The sequence below is a fragment of the Callorhinus ursinus genome, unplaced genomic scaffold (assembly GCF_003265705.2).
Source record: "Callorhinus ursinus isolate GAN/ISIS: 27379988/994484 unplaced genomic scaffold, GSC_fseal_2.0 scaffold7, whole genome shotgun sequence".
In the NCBI taxonomy this organism is placed as follows: domain Eukaryota; kingdom Metazoa; phylum Chordata; class Mammalia; order Carnivora; family Otariidae; genus Callorhinus; species Callorhinus ursinus.
In genome coordinates, this window is record NW_027397069.1 from 75,694,390 (window position 1) to 75,717,647 (window position 23,258).

Below are 23,258 nucleotides of genomic sequence, written 5' to 3' on the forward strand. Positions count from 1 at the left end.
TTATCTAAAAACTACAGTATCTTTAAATTCACAGGTTGATATTTTGAGTATTAATTATTTAAGGAAAAGATCCTATTCTATATAAAATAATGTAAAGTTCTGCACTGGTTTAGTTACTTTACATTAGTGCAAATTTTCTGCTTTTATTTTCATGAACGAATACTGACTGGAACTTAAAAAGCATTGGTTTTTAAACTTTTTGGTTTTGAAATTTTTTTACACTATTAAAAATTATTGAAGACCCCTAAGAGCTTTTGTTTTGTTTTGTTACATCAGTGTTTACCATATTAGATAATAAGAGAGAAAGTTGAAAGAAAATGGGCTGTAGTGGGAACACTGGCCTTATTTTACTTTTTGCAGATAATTCTTGATGTTCCACTTTAATGTAGTGGGAAGAGTGGTATTGTTTTACTGTTTTGTAAATTTGTTTAATGTTTGGCTTTATGGAAAATGGCTGGTTTCCCATATTTGCTTTTGCATTCCATCTGTTGCAGAATGCTCTTTTGGTTAAAGTGCATGAAGAAAATCTGGCTTTACTTAGATAAGTAATTAGTAAAATGGAGACGAATATTTTTAACCTTTTCAGATAATTGTGGATATTTTTGTTAAATACTACAGAAAACTTGACAAGTAGTAGTTTTCATTGCATTATAATCCATTAGGCTACCTGGAACTTTGAATGGATTATTTTTTTACCCATGCATGATTTTGTAATGTCATGTACCAGACATTAGAAAAATACTGATCCATTAAGTTATGCACATCTTCTAAATTTTAATGTATTTTATTACACAAAATTAAAAACAAATCACATTTCTTAATATCAACCACTGATCTTGTCAGAAAATGTCTGCCAAATGCTATCCCAAAGTATAACATTCCTGTGATACCTTTTGTAAGCCAAAATGGCATAAAATGAAGAAGCAGTTACCATTAATATTTATATGAAAAATGTTTGGAAAGTTTCTGAACCCAAATTATAACCTCATAGGCTTCTCTGATACTTTAGTACACATCTTGCTAACTGATGCACAGAATAAATCTAGATAAAGCACAGATGTTCACACATAGTTCAAAGCTATGGCAGCTTGATCCTGAGGTGCTAAGAATAGTTCCCAGGGGTGGGAGCTTGGTGGTAGCGCTTTTTGTTGCTCTAGATTTGTGCTGCCTCTAAAATTGCTTGCTGCAAAACACACTGAACTTTATATTCACTTTTTGCCTTTTTCCATAAAAGTGAAAATCCTTCTTTGGTTGGCAAAAACAGGTACTACAAATGTAGGTCTTTTATAAAAGCCAAGTGGTGTAATGCACATTTTTGAAAAACAAGGGATACCTGTACACAAGTAATCAGTAATCATAGTTGTCAGATGCTGTCTTGTTCCGTTTACAACCCAGTCATAAGAATGTTTTTCTTGAAGGACTACCCTGTTTCAGAAGGCAGCAGAAGTGCTTTATGTATGTATCTGGCTTTGTTGCATAATTAAAAAGACATGCAGTGATTCAATAAAAATAATTTTAACTGCTTCCTCTACGTATTCATCTACATGTTCTAGTTGAAATTTTAAAGCTAGTTGTGTGGGCAGACAGCTTCTCCTGCTGTCCTGCCTGCTGCTCCCTTGTAACAATGATAGTTACTAGTAAAAATTGAGTGTAAGTGCCTTGATTTGTGCTAAAATACCAAGATTTTTGCCTCCAATTGCTTGTACACCATCCCTACAAATGTTGATAGACTGAAAAGCCCAGTTAGATGATAGTTTTATAATTGTGTTCTAATGTTTAGTAAGACATGAAACAGTTTTGAATTTGTATACTTCCTGAAAGGGTCTTGTGGACTCAGTACTCCCATCAGCCACACTCTGAGATACATTTTTTTAATGGAATGCTGCTGTGATAAGTGGTTTTGGAAATCAGTCATACTTTGCTTGCTTTTTTGGTCAGCTGTGAATTTAAGCATACTTCAGTGACAAGCTCAGGAATTCATATGCATAATTCTTTTAATGGAAAAGCACGACTTATGAATATAATAAGAATAAATTAAAAATCTTGCCTTTTGTTAGGCTTTGTTGGAATCCTTGAAAAAAATGAAGGTGTTTTGTGAAGGTAAAAACTTAATGAAATCTCTTGGCAGAATTTTTTAGGTCATTTCAACCTTGAGTAAGTTATTTAACAGTGCTGTGCCTCAGTTTTATGATCTCTAAAATGGGATAACAGTAGACCTACTTTATAGGGTTGCTATGAAGAGTAATTGAATTAATTAAACCAAGTTTTAATCATAGCTTTATTATCTTATTGCAGTGCAGTCTTTCAAGATTGTGTTTACCTATATGTTGTTTCACGTTAAATCGTAACTCTTAATTTTTGGTATAAAGCAATAAAGCATTAAGATTTGTATTCCAAAACCATATATATTATGCACCAGTTCTAATTTCAAATATTAGAATTCATAGAAGTGAGGGTCTTGTGTGTTGCTTTTTGGGTGGGTACACAGTTAATAGTGAACTTCCAAGTTTCTCCTTACTGATATTTGATAAATCAAGTTAATAATGAGAAGTACTGTCTTAATATTCATTGCTAACCACTACCTTTAAGTATAATCTCTGACCCTTGCATTTTACTAGAAGTATGTAGCAGTGGATTTTGATAAAATGACAGTAATCTTAAGATATGACTAGGAAGGGACGCCTGGGTGGCTCAGTCAGTTGAGCGTCTGCCTTCGGCTCTGGTCATGATCCCTGGGTCCTGGGATCGAGTCCCGTATTGGACTCCTTGCTCAGCCAGGAGCCTGCTTCTCTTGCCTGCTCTGCCTGCCGCTCCTCTTGCTTTTGCTCTCTCTCTCTCTTTCTCTCCCTCCTTCTGACCAATAAATAAAATCTTTAAAAAAGAGAGATAGGACTAGGAAGTTGAAAACTTCTTTTGCTCCTTCTAAAATAGTTAAAAAATGATCTGTCATCTAATTATGCTATCTCTTTTTCTTAATGTGTGAAGCTGTATAAAATAGTACTTAGTAATTTTCTTTAAGGAAGCATCAACAGTATTAAATAAATTGAGTGTATGTGTATTTAGTGAAAAATGCTTTTATATATATAGGTATTTTAGCATAGTGATATGCTACATTAGCATGTATTATTGTAAGACATTCTGATTATCTCATTTAAAGGAAGATATTTTAAAACTGGAAAACAAGTTGTTTCTATTTTTAAGTGATTTCTACACCCAATGTGGGGCTTGAACCCACAACCCTGAGATCCAAGAGTCACATGCTCTTCTGACTGAGCTAGCCACATGCCCCTGGAACCAGTTTCTAATAGAGCATCAGAAAGGGAATGTTATGGCTACTGTTGAATAAATTGACTTAAAAAACCATAAGTCTTGGGACACCTGGCTGGCTCAATCAGTAGACCATGTGACTCATGATCTTGGGGTCATAAGTTAGAGCCCCATGCTGGGTATAGAGATTATTTAATAAATAAAAGCTTTTTTAAAAAATCCATAAATGTATTTAGCATATTAATCTCTTCAGAATTCTATTGAAGAAAATAGAATAATAGAATAATTTAAAAAGTACTGAACTTTGTGAATAATAAAGCTAATAAATATTGTTATTTTGGAAAATGATAGGTGCAGATGAAATTATAAGGAGATAATAAAAACGTCTCCTTCTTTGCCCTCACCAGTGAATCACAGGCATCCAGTTAGGATGTCAGAATACTTAAGGGGGATTTGAAAATTGAAGTCTCAAACAATAAGACTATCATAATTACCCTCTGTTGGTTAGATATTGCATTCTTCATCTTTCATAGTTAAGGCAAATCCAAAAATAAAAATTAAAATTAAACCCTTGTTCCCCAAAGATGTCATGATCAAAAAATCCGTGTATTTTACTGTGGTGCTGAAATGGAACCAGCTTTTCAATAATAAGTATCTGCTATAAATAATACCTGGATGATTTTGGATATGCTGAAGGCAGTCTACATTTTATCAGGTTCTAGTGATGAGGAAATGACAACTTGGATTTCATTTATTGTTGATAGTGTTAAGTGTGATCATAAAGTAGTATTTTCCATATGACTTCATCAGAAACCCATTCTATGAAATAGTCTAGCTGTTTTGTTTGTTAGTAGTATCCATCACTAGCCAAACGTTTTATGAGAAGAGACAAATTTAGTTTTAGGAAAGTTTAAAAAAAAATAGCTTTGAGAAAGTTTTGGGATTTACATTTTCTACATAATGTGACAAACATTTCTTCATGATGCTATGTAAATGATGTGTTTTGTTTTGTTTTTTACCACAGCTTCATTAAAGGTTACATTTTGAGGCATGTCCATTAGGTTAGATATGGGCAGTTGATTAGCTGCTTAGTGGCATTTATCTACCATATACCATAGGCTTTTCTTTCCTTTTTTCCTTAGCTTTTATAGGTGCTTTTCACTGGTATTTTGTATTACTAAATGGAATTTTAAGCACATTTTAATAGAATTGTTTTTAAAAGAAAAATTGTGCTTTTTTTTTTTAAAGTTTTAGACATTGCTACTTTTGTCTCAGTGTGTTTTATGATTGCTACATTTAACACACTGGTCTGATTATGGAAAAGGTCATTAAATAATAGTGCAAATTTGAATTACAGTATGTTGAGTAATTTCACCGAGAGATTTCATCGACATTAATTCTATATAACTACTGTTAATAAATTAGTTTTCCGAAGTAGTTGAATTTTACTGAAATTTAAAAGTTTGTCATTTGCATGACCTTTTGTATCACAGTTAACCTCAAGAGCATTTTGTTTCAGAACTTGCCGACTGTGTAATAACACTTTTATTTAGATTTCCAAGCAAAACCTTTGTTCAAATAAAGGAAGCAGTGTTATGTTGAACTTTTAACAACTGTTTGTGTGTCATGGAGACTTTTCATGGCAAATCTTTAGGTCTTGGGTGAAACAATGCTCAAGTATTTGAATAAAAATGCAAAGATGTATTAACATGAAAATTGTCTATATAACTTTATTTTTAGCTTAGTGCCCCACAGCTGTTTGTGTTGGATGTTTGAATACATTTGAATATAAAAGGGGTAATGGTCTTTTTGTTTTAAGACTTTAGTGTCCTGGGAGGAAAAAATAATTGGCCCTGGTGGTTATTAATACTAGATTTTTCTTTTTTTGGAATCTAGGCATATGTCTTTGCTCTATTGGACATTAAAAATGTTCTGTGGTAGATTTTATGTAATCTGACACATTGATAATCTAGTAGTATAAACTGAGTGCTTGAGCTCTGTGGTATATCAGACCTGGGAGATTGAAGTTTCTTTTCAGTGTTCTTAATAAGTAAGTGATGTTGGAAAATTTTAATTTTTTTAAATGGAAAGTGATGTCCCAATTGATTCTTTTCTTTTTGATTTTAGATGGGAAATGTAAAGTCATAAGATCGATAGGTTGACTGTGACAACTATGCTTACTTACAGAGAGAACAGGAAATGAGAATGGGTGATATGGGTCCCCGTGGAGCAATAAACATGGGAGGTAGGGATTTGAAGCATAAGCCTTCTGTAACTTGTAATTCTTTGGGGAATTGTACATGCTGTTTGTGGTATCTACATATCAGTAACAAACTAAAATTTGGAACCAACATTTGTAATGGTGAAATCTCTTATATTTATTAAGTTGGAAAAAGATACAAGTATATTACAAATAATACGCTAAGGAAGAATTTTGTTTCATTGAAGGCTAAAAGGTATATTATGTTTTAATAGATTTAATGAAAGAAACCTGTAACCAGGTTTTGATACAACCTGAAACCTGTTCAGTCATTCCATGATGTAATGCAACTATATTGTTGCATTTTAAAAAAATCAATTTCATGCTTTCAAATTGGCTCTTTTTACCTTTCTTAGAAGTTTGATAGTTTCTGAGTGTGTAGTGTTTTTAAACTTCTTGAGAGTATTTTATAAATTTTTATTGGTAAGGTAACCTTTTGTGTAAGTGGAGTTATTTTTATTCATTTTACTGAATGTTTAGCTTATTTTGCCCTAACCTACCGTATTGTGCACAGAAGTGCACTGTTGGGAGGCATCTATGACATGTCATGGAAATGAGATGTGTCTTTTACATCTGGGCTAATGCACATTTTTAGAGTTGATGTAAAGTTTTGAAGAAAGTGCCTACATTAGCTTCTCCACTATTGAGGGAAACAGTAAATTTGAAATGTCATACACTTAAAAATTAGATAAATTTTTAATATATTCATTTCATACTGTCCCAAAGAAGCTGTCACAAAATTAAAATTTTCATGTAACTCAAAATGTACATATTGTTGTAAAGATTACATTTTACCGTTAGCATGTAGTACTTAGGATATATAGTGTATAGAGTAAAAAAATCTTAAAGCATCTAATATGTGGAATGAACATTTTCTGTGATCAACCTTTTTCCCTATTTCTCATGCAGTTTATTTGCTACTTCCAAACAGATCATCTAAAATTGTTTATTGCTATTAATTTCGTCATTTTTCTTACCAGTAAGAAGTTACTGAGCATCTCTGGTATACAAAGGAAGCATGATACATGGCCCTTGCCTATAAAGATCTTAATTGTGAAGTTAGTTACAATGGATACATGAATTAATTGGTGAACAAAATACATAAGTTCTGTAGGCACAGTTCTAGTATATAAGTTCTAGAGACACAGTTGAATATATAGTAATGTACAGATAGTTCAATTTTATGTCTTTTCAAAGTAAATTGTAGAATGGTGTATAATATAATCCAAGTGGTTTTAAGGGTTATAGTGTGAGGTTATGGGTTGTAGGTACTTTGCAATGCCATTATAATTATTAGATTGTCATTAATGTTAGAAGCAAATGAAGTATTTCTGATGTTGCCGAGACCTTGAAAACATTCTATTTTAGTTAGCAACTTTATCAGAAGAATAATGAGAGTATACCTTTAGATTCCTTATTTAGTTAGGAATTTAAGAGAACTAAAAATTTTTATGGCATTTTATTTCATCAGGGAACTGTATTACAATTGAGCACTTTCTCAACTCCCCTTAAGTCCAGTCCATTTACTTTTCTCCTGTATACATTTTATTCCACCTGAGACTTTGTCCTAATGGTTTACTGGAGTTATGAATCATTATCATGAAGTTGAATGCCACTGTTGAATCAGTAAATTGCCATATCCTATCAAGTTACATCGTTAGAATGTGGCAGTAGGTTTTCTGGTTTATCACCAGTCTCTCTACCAAGCGAAACATAAGATTATAAAACTGCTTTTCAGGGGACCAGATAATTCTAACATTTCTTAGATGTTTAAATTTAGTTTAATTATATCTGTGTGACAGAAGGCTTAATTACTAGAAATAATACTCTAATTACTGATAGTTGGAAATGTTTTTTATTTATTTTATATATACATATATATATTTTATACAACCCATAGTTGTATAGTTATATATGAGTCTTGCAAGTTAAATGTAACAATTATGTTTTACTAAAAAGAGAAGAAAAACCTAATCCTTGATCTGTTCTTTTTAGGGAAAGTTAAGATTCCTTATAGATAGTGTCTCCATTCTTCCTCATTTCCATGTGGGACATGTCATGGAATTCTAGCAATAATTTTTTATTTATAGCTATGCTAAGGGAATAGAAATATTCTTGGGTAGTTGTAATGTTCGATTTATCAATAAGCGAGAACATTTTGGGATTAAGGAAGTAATTTCTTCCCGTGAAGTGGTAGGTTCCTGGGGATTAGGTTGAGAACGAGTGGTAGTATATATATTGCCAGGGACTGGTAGGGAGTAAGACTTTTTCCTCCCAGCTGCTCCCTGGGCTCAGTCCTATGTAGAGGTCAGCTGCATTAGATACTGTGTAGAATTCTGGGTTTGAATGGAGATATCATCTCCTGTTATGATGTGTTCTTGAGAAATTGAGTTCTGAGTGTCATAAAATTGACCTATAGAATGAAATACTAAAGAAAACTCAAGTTGGAGTTAGTCTTTGTTACAAATTTTTAATGAAAAAAAGTATGAGTACTCTAAAAATTAAAAAATTCAAAGAAGATACCTAAAAATGTTGTATTTGAAGCCATTATAAATATATTTCAGCTCAAACACTACTGCAATTAACATGAGACCGGGTGGATATCTTTTTGATGAGAAAATTTGAAGTATATCTGATTGTCCGCATTTCCAGAATTTTTAGCATGTCAAAAAAATTCATATAGCTCTATTAATACTTTATATTTGCTTTAAAAAAATAAGCTTTGTCTTCACAACCCTTTTTAGTTGCTTTGTTTAGAGTGCCTATTTCTGTAAATTTTAAAGTTAAAAAATAGTACCTCCTACAATTTTCGGGTATGTTTAGTAACTTACATTAAAGTCAAGAGGTTAGTTTTAGTGAACTTTATATACCTATTTGTATTTGCCAAGTGCTAATCCTTTGCCGTTAAGTTATGAGGTAGAGTATAGTTACCATTGTTAAGAGAGTAGTTTGTTAAAAAGCAGACTACAGCAAGTAATACTCATTTTTTAAAAACTTTGAAAACTTTGACAGTCTCAAATATCCTAAAATAGTTGATAGTTGTCTTATTTGTTTTATGTACATTTGATTTTGGGATGAAAATTTTATAGTGTAGGTAATGCTCTATTACAGAGTAGATAATTAAGTGTCCCATTCTCAGAGAAGGAAAGTAATTTTGATAATGGTCTTGTTATATAGTTTGCATAAGTATTGTTAAATTTTTAATGTTTACTAAACTAAGATAGGACAGCTCTAAGTATAGATTGTTTTGCGTAGATGCATTTAGCCCAGCACCTGCTGGTAACCAAGGTCCTCCTCCAATGATGGGTATGAATATGAACAACAGAGGAACTATACCTGGCCCACCAATGGGTCCTGGTCCTGCCATGGGACCAGAAGGAGCTGCAAATATGGGAACTCCAATGATGCCAGATAATGGAGCAGTGGTAATGTATCATAAACATTATTTTGATTATATTCAGTAATATATACTTTTCTGCCCCAAAGGTAACTTCACACTTAACATAATTTGGCATCATTTGTTTTGGCGGTAAAGGTCAATATGCAGTGAAGAAAACGTAGTTTTGTGAAGTTATATGTTGACTTATGAGAGGCAGTTATTACGTATCACAAGAGTTATATTTACCATTCATGGCATGCTTTTGTACTCAAGTATATGGCAGATACATGTTAATTATTTTTATATTGCTTTTAGTATGTATCCACCTCTTACCAGTATCCACTGTAAAGGTCAAGTATTTTAAGATTGTGTTCTTTTCCTCTGTGGACTCCTTACCTTTGGTGGGGAATGAAACTCCAGTATGTGTGAAAACACATTTTCAGTAAACACTTTTAATAAAAAGATGATTTACGATTAATTTCAGGGAACTTATTCTAACTGTAAAATAATATACATTAAAGTTTTAAAGTGTATTTTAAATTTACATTTTGCAGTCTTATAGAATTATTCATTATTTGTTACAAAATTTTAAAGCATACAGTTTATGTCTTGGTTTGACAGTGTGAAGATATCTTTGTGTGGGTTAAATAATTATAAAAGCAAAATTTTTCAGTAGTTCTTACTTTACTTGAATATCAGTAGCAAGACTGATAACTTCTCATTTTCCTTAAAATCTATCACTGTTTAAATGAGGCTCTTGGCAGAACATTTTTCATTTGGTTTTTGTTAATGGTTGTTCTAAATAACATTTAGAAAAGGAAAATTGGTTGATTGTATATTTTGGAAAAGGCAGTTTAGTTTTGGAACTACCACAACAAATGTTAAGGCGCCATTGCTGCTAAGAAAGAAAAAGCACTGCCAATTAAATTCAGACATGCCATCAACTGTAAATCCATACTGATTTCGGAGATGTTAAAAGTGAATGTGTGTCTTAGAATTGATGGATACAGTGTTTCATCATTTTAAAACTTACTTACTTTAAATGCAGTCTTAAAAATTTGGAAAAATTGGACATGCTAAGTTTTTTTTTTTAAATGAGTGTGTACAGAGATAAAAAGGCAGTGCCATAGTATCTGCTATGATCAGATGGCGCATGATATATAATTAGTGTACTTGTTTCCTTCTCTGGAGGCTTTATTTTATAGTAAAATGTCTGAAAGCTAAGTAAAAACTTTGACTACTTTGGTTAACTTTTTCTGTAGCCTATAATCATCTGTAATAACTTAAAATAATATTAACTGGCCCATTTTCCCACCCATCCCCCTGAAATTGTAACCTTTATTTAAATATTACCTTTGGTCTTTTTCACAGTGACATTTTACTACTGCATGTAGGGAGTTCTGGTCAACCTTTGAGATTAACATATGTTGTTGTTATTGTAAAGTTTTCCAAAGCATAGGATTCAGATATTTATTTAATTGTGCTATTAGTAGTACATATTAGTATATTGTCAGTTTTTAAAAACTATATTTTCCCATTAATAGTCTTTCTGGAAAAACACCTCTAAAATTTTAATACTGAAATTATAACTCTGTACTAGTACTTTCTTTGTTAAAAGCATTGCTATTGAACTTTTTTAAATGCTTATTTTTTCAATGTGATGCTGCTCCCCAGTTTTATCTCTGATTTTCAAAAAAATATTTTTTATTACACAGCACAGTTATATGCAGTATAAGCTTTTAAGAAAAAGAGAAATCAGAACAGTTTTGTAATACTGATTAGGTTTAAAATGGCACTTGCTTACTTCTTAAAATCAGTTCTTTTTTCATGAAATTGGGGCATAGCATTAGCAATTGTAACTCTTCAGATGCTTTTTTTTCCCTTTTTTTTTAAAACGTAGTAACTAATTAAATTGCTCCTTTCTTCCTTCTATGTGTGATCCTGATTCTGCTGGACTTTCTGCTGAACTTCATGACACCACCACTTGGGATTTTGCCAATTTTTCTTGTCACTTAACATTTGGCGTGTTCCAAATGGACTTCATATTTATTATGTGGTATTATAGCACAATGATAGATTTCCTCAAGGACCATCATCTCAGATGGGATCACCTATGGGGAGTAGAACAGGTTCTGAAACCCCTCAAGCACCAATGAGTGGTGTAGGTCCTGTTAGTGGTGGTCCTGGTGGTTTTGGTAGAGGAAGCCAAGGGGGCAACTTTGAAGGCCCTAATAAGCGTCGTAGATATTAAACATTCTTTCATTCCTGGCTACTTAGAGAAAAAAACCTCAGTGGTATGCCTTTACACTTTTACTTGTTACCTGGAAAAAATGGTTTTATTGTTAATGTATGTAGACTTTAAAGTTTTTTTTTTTTGTAAAACGAGGTTTTTGTATTTTTCTTTATTCATACATAAGCTTTGTAGATTAGAATGGTAATGGTGATGCTCATCATTGTGAATGTTAAAATGTGTTTGTGACTTTAGCTACATATAAGTATGCCATAGAACTGTGAAGTCTATGTAGTTACTTAATCTCAATAAAGAAATCATTTTCGATAATTTACAAATGTTATTAGTAGTATTCTCTCATAGTTTTACTAAACTTTGTGTAACAGTAATACTTTGTTTGCTTTAATTAATCCCAACCATTTAAAAATGAAAATGATTTTCTGCTTTTTAGTTTTTGCAAGTAGCACTGAAGATAGAAGCTTAGTGAAAGCTGATGTCAGTAAGGGGTGGATAGAATAGTACATTGGGGAGGGACGTGGGAATGGGTTTACATTTGTATAAACCATTGATGTTCTTTCTGTGAAATCAGAGTTGCTGTCTACATTTCATATAAATTTTGAATATTCAAATATTCTGAGAAGGAATATTAAGGATATCTTTGTCCTGTGCTGATTTTTTTCAAATAAACCTTTTGAATCTTGGAAAAATAAAAACTGTTTGGAGGCAAATCTCTTTTGCTTATAAAATAATGTTTATTTTTAATCTTATATGCCATTATTTGGTGTCAGTATCTAGATCCTAACCCTTTAAGTTTTCTTTTAAAATCAAACAGTACTGTTAGGTTGGATGTTAAGTGAGGATTTGGTGTGATTTAGAAGAAATTAGGCATTTCTTGAGAATGTTGTTTATAGAAGTACTAAAGATGGATTAACTTTGCAGTGTTGTAAATATCTTCCTGTAGTTTGGTAAGTCTCTCCAGTAAACATGTCTGACAGGGCTAGTTGTGTTTGTTTCCAAGGAATACAGTTCAAGTGGTGATCTTTATTTAAAAAAAAGGGGGGGATTAATTTGAGAATGGCTAAGGTCATTGGAATCAGATTAGATCCCTTTACTGTCAAATAGGTATTGTGAAGTTTGATTTTCGGTACTTGGAAGAAACGGATTTTATTACATTATAATTGTTATTCTAAAACAAAGTCCTTGCTATATTTCAAATTTTGTATGTCAGCCATGTTTAATTTAAAATTACATTTAAGGAATTATATATTTACCTTAAACCACAAATCTAATGCATCATCCATTGATCATAACAGTTATTTCTCACATAACATTTCAATGTGTTTACTGTATTATGCTTTTAGCATTTTAATGAAAAATACACTGCTGTTTTGAAATGAACAGTATGTAAAAATTAACTCATTTTTGCATGGTATTATGTTTATGCTGGAAGGCATACTTTGTAAAGAAATAAATTCGTTAATTTAAAATCTTGCATATAAGCAGGTGTAAAGCAAAATTGAGATGCATTCTTTTGTAACATTTTTCTTGTGTACTATTTCACATATTTTTTAGACACAGCTGTATGGATGGAATTATTTTCTAAAATTTGTGGTTTTTGTAGGCTTTTGTTTCTTGGCAAATCTTTGAAAACATGATTTGGAGATTGTAAATAATAGTCAAAAAAGACTGTTCTCATCACATTTTCCACGTGTATGAGTTGGCAGGGAGTGGAATTTGTTTTAATTAATTAATTGCTGTGTAGGGAGTTTTAACATTAACTATAATTTTTAAATGATATCTGTTACACCTAAATATACCTTCCCATCATCTATATTTTTATTCATATAATCCTAGGTAATTGCTAGCACTGTTTTGCTTCAAAGCTGAATTAAGAGTGGGAAAAACTTGATCCTTTGATGTTAATACCAAGCTGTCTTTGACCAAGGCTGTGAAATTCTGTAACATTGATTCAAGAACATTTGAAAGCCAGTGCACAAAGAGATGTCCTAATCTCCTGAACATTCTAGTGTCCGGCTCAACTCTGGCTCCAAGAACAGAGTTCTACACAGCTTTTTCCCTGCATCAAGAAAATCTTTGTTCCAGTACTTATCAAGTTTACCCTGGGAACAGTCAGCTTCTGAGTGACAGTCAAGTGGAGCATCTGTGAACTCCCAGTTATTCAGTTTTTAGTATAAACAACTTTGTGGCTGGTTCAGTCAATATTTTTTCTTGTGAATTAGTATACGCACTGGGGAAGATATTTGAGTGTCATTTGCTTAAAAGCAGTAGATATAAAAATAATAGTATTAGCTTTTCTAAATAAGTGTGAATTTGTCATATGCTACCATAATTCTTTCCATAAAAAGGTAATATGAAACAATCTTAGAATTATATCACAATATTATTTTTCTTTTTGTGTCATGAATTGAAATACTGAGTTTAAAGTCTGTAGGATTTAGATTTCATATGCTGTTAGTATGTAATTAATGTACATAAAATAAAGGAACACCCATTTTCCTAATTATTTTGTCAAAATTTCCCCATTTTTGTTTTGAAGATAAATAAATTGGTTTTCTTGACGACAGATCTAGTTTTTTTGTTTTGTTTTTGTTTTTTGACAGATCTAGTTTTTAAAGAACTTTTGGTTCACCCATATTTCATAAAATCCAATTTGTTATTCCTTGAATTTTTGGATTTTTCTTTTGAATATGAGTACTGAGCATTCAGTGAAAGAAATTAAATATTTGTTTTTAACCCAACAGTCTCAGTAATGTTAGGGAAAAAACCTATTTTCACCAGAATTGCCATTAATATAAGAAATAGAAATTATCAAAAAGGAATTAATGGAATGTTGGATCTTGTTTCTCAAATACTAATTGAAATTACATCTTTATATTTTATTCAAAAACATACTTGAACTTTCAGTAACTTGGTGTGTATATGTAAAGTCTATAATAATTAAAGTATTAGTGTGAATGATTAATGGTCACTAATTAATATTTGGGGGTTTGGTTGATAAATTACAACCTAGATTCTGAATGAGAAAAAGATTCGTGTGTGATTGAAATAAGTGTGTGATTTAAAAAAAGTGAATATGAAGTTAATGTTTAAACCTTTCTTAAAAGGTTTAAAATGTAGTGTTAAATGGGACTCTCAAATAAAAGGGATACATTATTTTGCAAAAATAGAGGAAATTTTCTGGGGAGTACTGTGGTATTTAAATGTTTTGTGTGTGTTATTGTGTTATAGTATCTAGTAATATGTTAAAATATGTTCCTGAAATATAAGAGAGTGCTAATGATTTGAAAAGTCAGACTTACTATTTTCAAAAATAAGTTAGTGAACACCCACATATCTGACTCCTAAATTAAACAGTTGTAAATATGTTCCTGTGCTTACTTCATCAGTAGATATTTGTAGCCATGGACTTACTTGGGGCAGGGTGGAGGGGAGAGGTGGAAAGGAAGAAAACCAATTTATTTATCTTCAAAGTAAGTAGCACGTCCATCACTTAAGTTGAATAGACCCATGTGGGTTTATTTCATCCTAAACAAATGATGATTAAATAAATAAATCGAGAGTAGTGTCGTACTTTCAAGAGCATTGTTTCCTTTCTTGCACCTTTCAGAACTAAATTTCGAAAAATAGGAAATAATTTTAGTGTGCTCATTTTATATAATTGTTTTTCACAGTTGTGTAAAATGAAACACACAAAGCTTCCCAGTTGAATGTGGACAAGTAATTTATAGAACGTCACTCTGGTTATTGAAATAGTGAAGAATTTCAGAATTTTTTTAGTATCCGTTCTTAAATTTTTTTTAATAGTATCTGATTAAAATCTATTATATATTAGTTTTTTTGTCAAAAGCACTGTCTTCTAAGTGTGTAAAAAAACTTGAAATTTTGTTTTCTTGATTACTGAAGGAAGTATTAATAGTTGACGTTTGAATCTTAAAAGACTGAATAATTAAAGGCACAACCAGGAACACTGTTACTTTGGGAATATTACTACTTGCCTTTTTCTATAAAATCATGTATAGTTTATAAATATCTTCAAGGGGTTCCTATTGGTTGAAACTTACTATTTGATTATTTTTTTATTTACCTGGTGGAATCAGTGGAATGTTCTTTACTTTATGATGCACAGTTTTCCTTTTCAAAAAGAGAAGCCTATATTTTCTAGATGGAGTATACTGCATTATTTAAAGTAATCTAGCCAGAATTTGTAGTACACATTTTTAAAAAATTTGTTTTTCACGTATATTGTTTTATGGTTTGAATCACTGTCAACTCTTACCAGTTCTTCCCTCTGCAATAGATACTAGATTTTGTTGATTGTGTTTATATAAAAATCTTAAATTAGAATTACTGTTTGTCTTTCTGAGTTAAACGGATTTTAAAAGATGGTATTCTGCTTATACATGTACATAAAATGTCAGTTCTGTTTTATACAATATAATCACCCAGATTTCATGTGAGGCACTTCTATCAAAGTTAAAGACTAATTAGTAGGATTAGGTCGAATTAAGAAGTGTACTTAGTAGGAATACATGATTTTTTAATGTTCAACTTATTTTTTTTAAAGTACCATTTGGGGCACCTGGGTGGCTCAGTTGGTTAAGCGTCTGCCTTCAGCTCCGGTCATGATTCTGGGTTCCTGGGCCTGAGCCCCACATCGGGCTCTGCTCAGCAGTGAGTCAGCTTCTCTCCCTCTGGTCCCCCCTCCCCCCAACCTTATGCTTGCTCTCTCTTGCTCTATCTCAAACAAATAAAATCTTTTTAAAAAAAATAAAAAAATAAATGGTTTTTATTAATTAAAAATAAGGGTTTTGCATTGCATCAATAGTAACATGTGGACATTATTTGAGTAGTAATGTAATGGACCTAGAGTTTTTTAAATGCTCTATGTAAGTGTGTTGTTTGTAGTGTTGAAGACTTTGGAATTGATATTTATATCTAAAAATTGTTTTTAGCTCTGAAATTATCATTTCAGATATTTAAGGTAGGAAATACATAGGTATGATGTAGTGTCAAAACGTAAAGGAGTAGCCACAGTAATCCACTATATTTTATATTATATCTGTGACTGGATCTCTTAAGACATATTCTTCCTTGTTTCATCTTCTTTATGCAAAATGTCAACCTACCAGACTTGTGAATGTGAATGAGAGTTTAGGTATGTTTTGGGATTTAGAAGAACTATGTAAATATAATCCTATCACTATTAACTTTGCCAGGTTTGGCCTATGAGTTACTTGACATTTTTATTTTTGTATGCTTATTTGGACGATTTATTTTCTGCAAATTATATTGTACATTTTGCCAGAATAATTGTAATTTTTCTTCAGGTTATTTTCATATTATTAGATAATGTTAAATCAGTATCAAATGTGACACATTGCTTAGATTTACAAATGTTGCTTGGTGTTTTTATGTAATGAGAAGAAGTAAACAATCTCATACATGGTGATTCTCTCAATTTCTGACCTTTTAAAAGTGTTGGAGGCACTAGTAACTTGCTCAATGGTTACTTAGTCTGTAATGGTAATTCTTAGAAGTGCTTAGAATATTTACATGTTCACGGACTGGTTAGAATATTTTAAACATTAGGAATCAGTAGTTTTGCAAAGTAACTGTCTACAAAAGATACTTTCGCAGTCATATAGAGTTTATGGGGAAGCCATGTCATTCAGAATTGCACTATATTCATGTATATATTGTACCAGCATGTATTGAGGGTCCTATTGTTTGCTGTACCCTTTCCTAAGGCTGAGATACAAAAGTGGAAAAACAAAATCCCTGCTCTAAATTAAAGACCAGCAGCCATGTGAATATCCCTCCAGATTGGTAGTTCTCACACTTGAGTGTGCTTTAGAGTCACCCGGAGGGCTCATTAAAACCGATTTCTGTGCTCTACCCCACAATTTCTGATTCAGCAGGTCTCAGGTAGGGCTAAGTAATGTGTATTTCTAACAAGTTCCCTGATGATACTAATGTTGGGTTTGGGCACTCTTTGAGAATCTCTGTTCTAAAGTATTACTCAAAAGAATCACAGTAACTTTTTTGTTTAGTTGATTTTTGTTGGTGGTAGCATAAGTGATTGTCCTGGTATGTTATATGCTATTTAGGATCTCTGGCTAATCATTGAGACCATTCAAAACACTCCCAAACTTTTCCAGCTACTTACTGCCAGTTGACAAGTACTGCAAAAAGTCCATTATTTTTAAGTAGGCTATTGAGTCCTAAATCTTATACACAAGATTTTTAAGCTAGGATTTCATTTTTGTGTCACAAGCCTAGTGAATTCAAGTGAAGAGGGAATATAGAAAAGTGCAATTTGAAAATTTTGTAAAGGTTTTTCACTTAACTGATTTTCAACTTCCTCTACCAGTATGAGAAATGAAACAGTGTACTGTTTTTGTATTTGAAGATGCTTGGGGCGTCTGGCCAGCTCTAGGACTCTTGCTTGACCTTGCTGGGGTGGTGAGTTTGAGCCCCACGTTGGGTGTCGTGGTTATTAAAAAAAAAAAATCTTGAAGATGCTTATGCCTGACAGGTGAAGGTTTTAGAAAACTGTCCTGGACTTTGCTTACCATCTTGGTAAATATGAATACAATGACACTATTTTGATGGATTAAAATGATGGCTCAACCTTTCTCTTTTGTGAACTCGTCTTTTACTTTTCTAGATTGAAGATACAGATTTGATAAATACATTTTCTAAGACAATGAGTATATTTATTAAAAGTAATTTTCTCTTGGTTTGCAGCTTCAATTTTCATTAATCATTTTAGAAAGTAATGCCACCAAGGAGTTCAATAAATGGAAATCATTAAGTAATTTTATGGTAAAAACTATAGCCTGGCTTATGAGACCTTACAAAGATTTATGCTACACATATGTATTATTCAGAGTCTGTTCAGAATTATGCAGTACATTAAAACAAATTGGTCCATAATGAGAGCACATAGTTGCAATATTGATTATAGTTCCTTTCAAAACTTTTTGACTATATTAGTGCAAAGAAACAGTCACCTGGTGTATAGCTTTCTAAATATCTGAGCAGGTATTTTCTAGAACCTTGTGTGTGTCTGCTAAGAATATCTGTGTATAGGAAATAAGAGAAACTTGTTTGTAATTTAGATGTCATCTGGATGCCTCACTCTTGCTTCCCAAAGATTGCCATAGCATAACGGTTCTCTCAGTTTTACCAGGAAATCCACATTGACCAAGCATTTTGTGGTTTTTGTGAACTAGAAATGGGTTTGACTCAGAAGTTACATATCTGTCATCAAGGAAGTCAACTCATCTACCCTTTTATCTTTTTAACTTTGCACCAACCTACCCCTCCCTCATTTTTTTTTTTTTTTATTAAGAAGTCCGATTCCTTGCTCCATGGGAACCCTGGACTTAAGGATACTACTAGGTTTCTTCCCCAAGGTGGCTAATGAGAGTAAAACTTTGTTTCATCTATTTAAAAAAAGGTTAACATGATTAGATTTCCTATGCTTTTGTTTTTCCTGTTCAGTTATTTGTTATTTATTACTAGTTTTCTTCAATCAAGAAAATGATTAACTCCTGTGGCAGTACTTGGACACTGCAATGAATTATATTTCTACAAAAGTCAGTGCTTAACTTTATTTTTAGGTACACAAATATAGAGAAAAAGGATAAAATTTGAAAAAGGAAGTTAATCTATACTGAAGTTTTCTGATTCATATTGTGATTTCTCTATATAATAGTATCCCCTTATATGAGGAGGAAACATTCCAAGACCCCCCAGTGGAAAAGCACAGATAGTACCAAACCCTGTATATACTTTTTTTTCCTAATTACATGCATGTCTGTAGTAATTTATAAATTAGGCACAGTAGTAGGAGATTTAACAATAATGACTAATGAAAAATACAACAATTATAACATTATACTGTAAATAAGGTATGTGAATGTGGCCTCTGTCAGAATATTGTACTCAATGCCTGTGATGATGTGAGATGATAAAATGCTTTTGTGATGAGATGAAGTGAGGTGAATATCATAGGCATTGTGATGTAGCATTAAGCTACTAGTGACCTGACCATACTTCTGAAGAGTGTCGTCTGCTTCCAGACTGTAGGAAACTGAAACTATGGAAAGCAAAACCACAGATAAGGAGGACCTCTCTACTCCCTCTGCACCTGACCCCATATTTAACAACCCCAGTTATTATCCTACAGGCAGGTATAAAAACTTTAGATTTGTACTTGCTCTGTTGCTACTATTAAAATTAGCATGATGAATAATTAGGAAAATTCAGAAAACCTTATTTTTTTGTTTTCTTTATATTTTGGTACATTGACTTTGACCTGGAGCCATTAAATCTTTTAAAATACTAGAGGAGATCAGAGGTTTTAGAAAATGACGTGCTCCAAATTTGGGGGGTAGGAACTATAATATGGAAAACAAGTATTCAGATTGGTAATTTCTGCCTTGCAATATAATATGCTTATATTTTTAGGAGGAATGTTTAGTTTATGTCCCAGTATTTGCTACAATGTCAGAGCTGAGGTAAACTAAGGTATAGTTAGGTTCATATTATGATCTTTTAGACCTCTGAATGGATGAGATGTTCCCTAGGTTGATTGAAATTATAGATCTCAAAATTTGAATTGTTTTGCAGCTACTTGTATCATATGGAAGAAGACTACCTGTCACAAGCAGTTTATAGTCATTCTTTTTTATAGATCATATAAGTATGATGTACATGTTAAGTAATTTAGCATTTAAAACATTCAGTTCTGGTTTTCTACAGTTGATGTATTGACAGTTTCTTGCAGTTTGGGCACTGCAGATAATAGCTGTACACAGTAGAACAACCCTCTCAGCTCCCATGGCACTAGTGTTCTAGACATAGAAGAAATAGAGTCAAAGTAATTTATGAGGTCATAAGGGTAGAGAAAATGACAGTTTCTATTTTAGATAAGATGACTAGAAAATACCCATCTCAGAAGACAAAGGGACATTGGTCAGTTTAGTTTGCTGATAAAAAACACCATTGTGATGGATGAAGTGGATGTCATAAGTCTACTGTTGGAGCTGTGCTGTTCAGTGTGGTGGCCATATGTGGCCTATTGAATCTTTGGGACTATTGAAACTAAGATTTTTAGTTTTATTGTAATCCAATTTATCAATACGGTGTTTAGCATGTTGATAAAAGGTGAAAGATTTATGCGATCTGAAGAGAAACCAGAGTATTTGGAACAACTTGGGTATGCATATCTCCTTTTGCATCTTCAAAATAATGAAATCTAAATACACAAATATTGGAGAAAATATACTAGTTGAATTAGATGTGTAAAGTACAGAATTGGAAAGATCTGGTATGGGGAAAAGAATGTAAACTATCTCAATTTTTAATACGGCTATATGTTGAAATGTTATCTTTTGGATATATTGGGTTAAATAAAACACTATTTAGCTAATTTCATCTGTTGCTTTTTTTTTTCTCTTTAATGTACTTAGAAATTTAAATTTTCTTACATTGCATTATTTTTCTTCTGGATAGCGCTGGTCTAGAGTAGTAACTTTGTCAAATTTTTCTTTTCCTTACATGGATGTAATCTCAGAATCTCATTATATGGTGTAATTAAGCAGTTCATTTATTTTTATCTTTTTAAAAAATGAATAATTTGAGGTTGAACTTTAGAGTTTATGTATTCACCATTAGGTGTTAGTGAGATTGATTTCCTGGTAGTATAATTGCTTGGTGTTTGTGTAGGAGTGCAAGAAAGAAATTTGAATACCAGTTTTTAGGAAATAAATTGTACACATTAAGTTTACATTTATTCCTTTCACTTTTGTTACTTTTCTTTTGTGTTTATTTACTTCATAAAATTTTAAGTCCAAAAATTTTTGTCATACAAGATTTCTCTTAAAATCTGTGTGTGAAGTTTTTGTGTTCATTTATTTGTTTACTTCATTCTGGGATGTCAGCTCTAGGAGAGTAGGGATCTTATCATTTAGTGATTTATCCTCATTTCATATTACATCCTCATTAAATGTTTTTTAGTGAATGATTTACACCAGCCGAGGGCAACACATGGTTGTTGCCATGAGAATATACAATGAATAAAATATGGTCCTTGCCCTCTTGGGATTTAGAGTGTAATGGTTTTATGGAAGCAAAGTGTAAGACCAGTTGGTAGTAAGCAAGGGAATAGGAAATGTTCTGAAAACCTCGAAGCAAGTATTCATTTACATTGGGAAGACTGGGAAGAATTCACTAAGATGATAACTTTTGAGCAGGTCATAAAGGTGAGTAAGTACTTGCCAGCTGTAGGTTCTTTGGAGGTAGAGGATAGGGAGGGAGGGTTGGGGATGATGGAATGGTGTGGTCGGAAAGGCTAATAAGTGAACAGAGATCCTGATCCGTTAATAAGGAGCTGTCTAGGGGAGGAGGTAAGAGTAGAGCAGGGAAGAAGTAATGTTTAGATAAAATTGATCTAAGTTGAGGAGTTTTGATCCTTGCCTTTTAGGTGACTGGGTGTCAGGACAAGAATTAAATGAATCAGAAAGCAGAGACCACATAGAACATTGGTTCACTCCCACACTCTCCACCCCCCACATGATATTTGAAAGGATCTGTAGTGTCCATGATGATTGTTCTGATTCCAGACAGTAAGTCAGAAGTAGAGTGAATTTAACAGACTAGTGTGTTGGTGGGAGAGGGAGAGATGAAAAGTGATCTAGGAGTTTTCTAGTTTGAATGATGGTGATGGTGGTAATAACCATTAACTGAAACACAGAAGGTAAGTGTGTCCAAGGGTCCGGGTTGGGGTATGTAGCTGCTTGAGGGAGAGAGGAAGGTTTTAATATTTCGATTTTGAGTACTTATGGTTGATAATATTGGGATTTTAAAACTCTGGTAAATATGTTCTCAAGGCACTGTCATTTGTTATGAAAGGTGACTATAATACCCTCCTAACTTGTCCTGCTTTTACTTTTGCTCTTGTAATTTAGTTTCCACATAGTATCTAGTGCATCCTTTTAAAATGTGAGTTAGATCATTGTAGGTCTCCTTTTTCAGATGCAGTAGCTTTCCATTTGAATTAAAACTCAAAGGGCGCCTGGGTGACTCAGTCAGTTGGGCGTCAGACTCTTGGTTTCAGCTTAGGTTGTGATTTCAGAATCGTGGGATCAAGACCCACTTGTGCTCTCTGTCTCTCTCAAAAAAAAAAATTTTTTTTTTTAAAAACCCAACTATATTGTAGGCCACAGGGCTTTTATTGGGGGAGGGGGGATTTTATTTCATTTTTTAAGTAATCTCTACACCCAACATGGGGTTCAAACCCACAACCCCAAGATCAAGATCAAGAGTTGCACACTCTACCATCTGAGCCAGCCAGGCACCTCTAGGTTACAGGGCTTTATATGATCTGTTCTCAGTCTACCTTTCCAGCCTCACATCTACTTTCCACCCCTTGTGCACTAAACACTAAAATTGTTCCTGTCTCCCCAGATATTTTTGTAGGTTTCTTAAGAGTCTTTCCCCAGTCGAATTTTCATTCCTGTCACTTTGACAGTATATATTTACTTGCTTGCTTGTTGTGCCTACATTTTATTCATCTCTTTATTCATCTGTTCCCTGTTTTATAGCGCAACATTTGACACTGTTTCTTGAACCAGTCTGAGGGAAAATCGAGAAGAAAATCAGGGAGTAATGGCATAGATTTAAATGTAGTTTTCAGTACCAATTAAAGTGTGTGGATGAGAATCCCAGATTGCTTATTCATTCCCTAAATAGTTATTGAACATTTTTGTCTCAGCTTGTGCATATAATAGTGAAGAAAATAGAATTGGTCCTCACCTTCTTTAAGCTTGAAGTCCAGTGGGTGGCAAGAGAAATCATGGGAAGAAATGATAAATTCTTAGGCAATTTCATCATTGTATTGAGCGTCAGAGCAAGAAGAGCCAGTAGAGAATGTGAGTGAATAGTCCAGTTTTTAGTAGAATTAAGGAGAATATGTACCCTTAGATATGTCTATATAGAAATATATCTAAAAAGAAAGAACTAAAAGCAACTGGGGGTGGGGAGAGAGGAAATGTGAAGGGAGTAATTTGAAATGAATGGATGGAAGTCACACC

At 32.7% G+C, this 23,258-nt stretch overlaps 1 protein-coding gene across 2 annotated transcripts in view; it reads left to right on the plus strand.

Moving 5' to 3' along the window:
* The window catches only part of PSPC1 (paraspeckle component 1), a 70,436-nt gene extending 57,460 nt beyond the window's left edge, over nucleotides 1-12,976 (plus strand). For both annotated transcript variants that reach the window (XM_073894816.1, XM_025875236.2), the window contains 3 exons: nucleotides 5,455-5,512; nucleotides 8,783-8,952; nucleotides 10,972-12,976. In XM_073894816.1, the coding sequence (XP_073750917.1) occupies nucleotides 5,455-5,512; nucleotides 8,783-8,952; nucleotides 10,972-11,157 (414 nt within the window). In that variant the 3' untranslated portion in view covers nucleotides 11,158-12,976. The remainder of the gene's footprint in view (nucleotides 1-5,454; nucleotides 5,513-8,782; nucleotides 8,953-10,971) is intronic.
* Nucleotides 12,977-23,258: the final 10,282 nt, after the last annotated feature.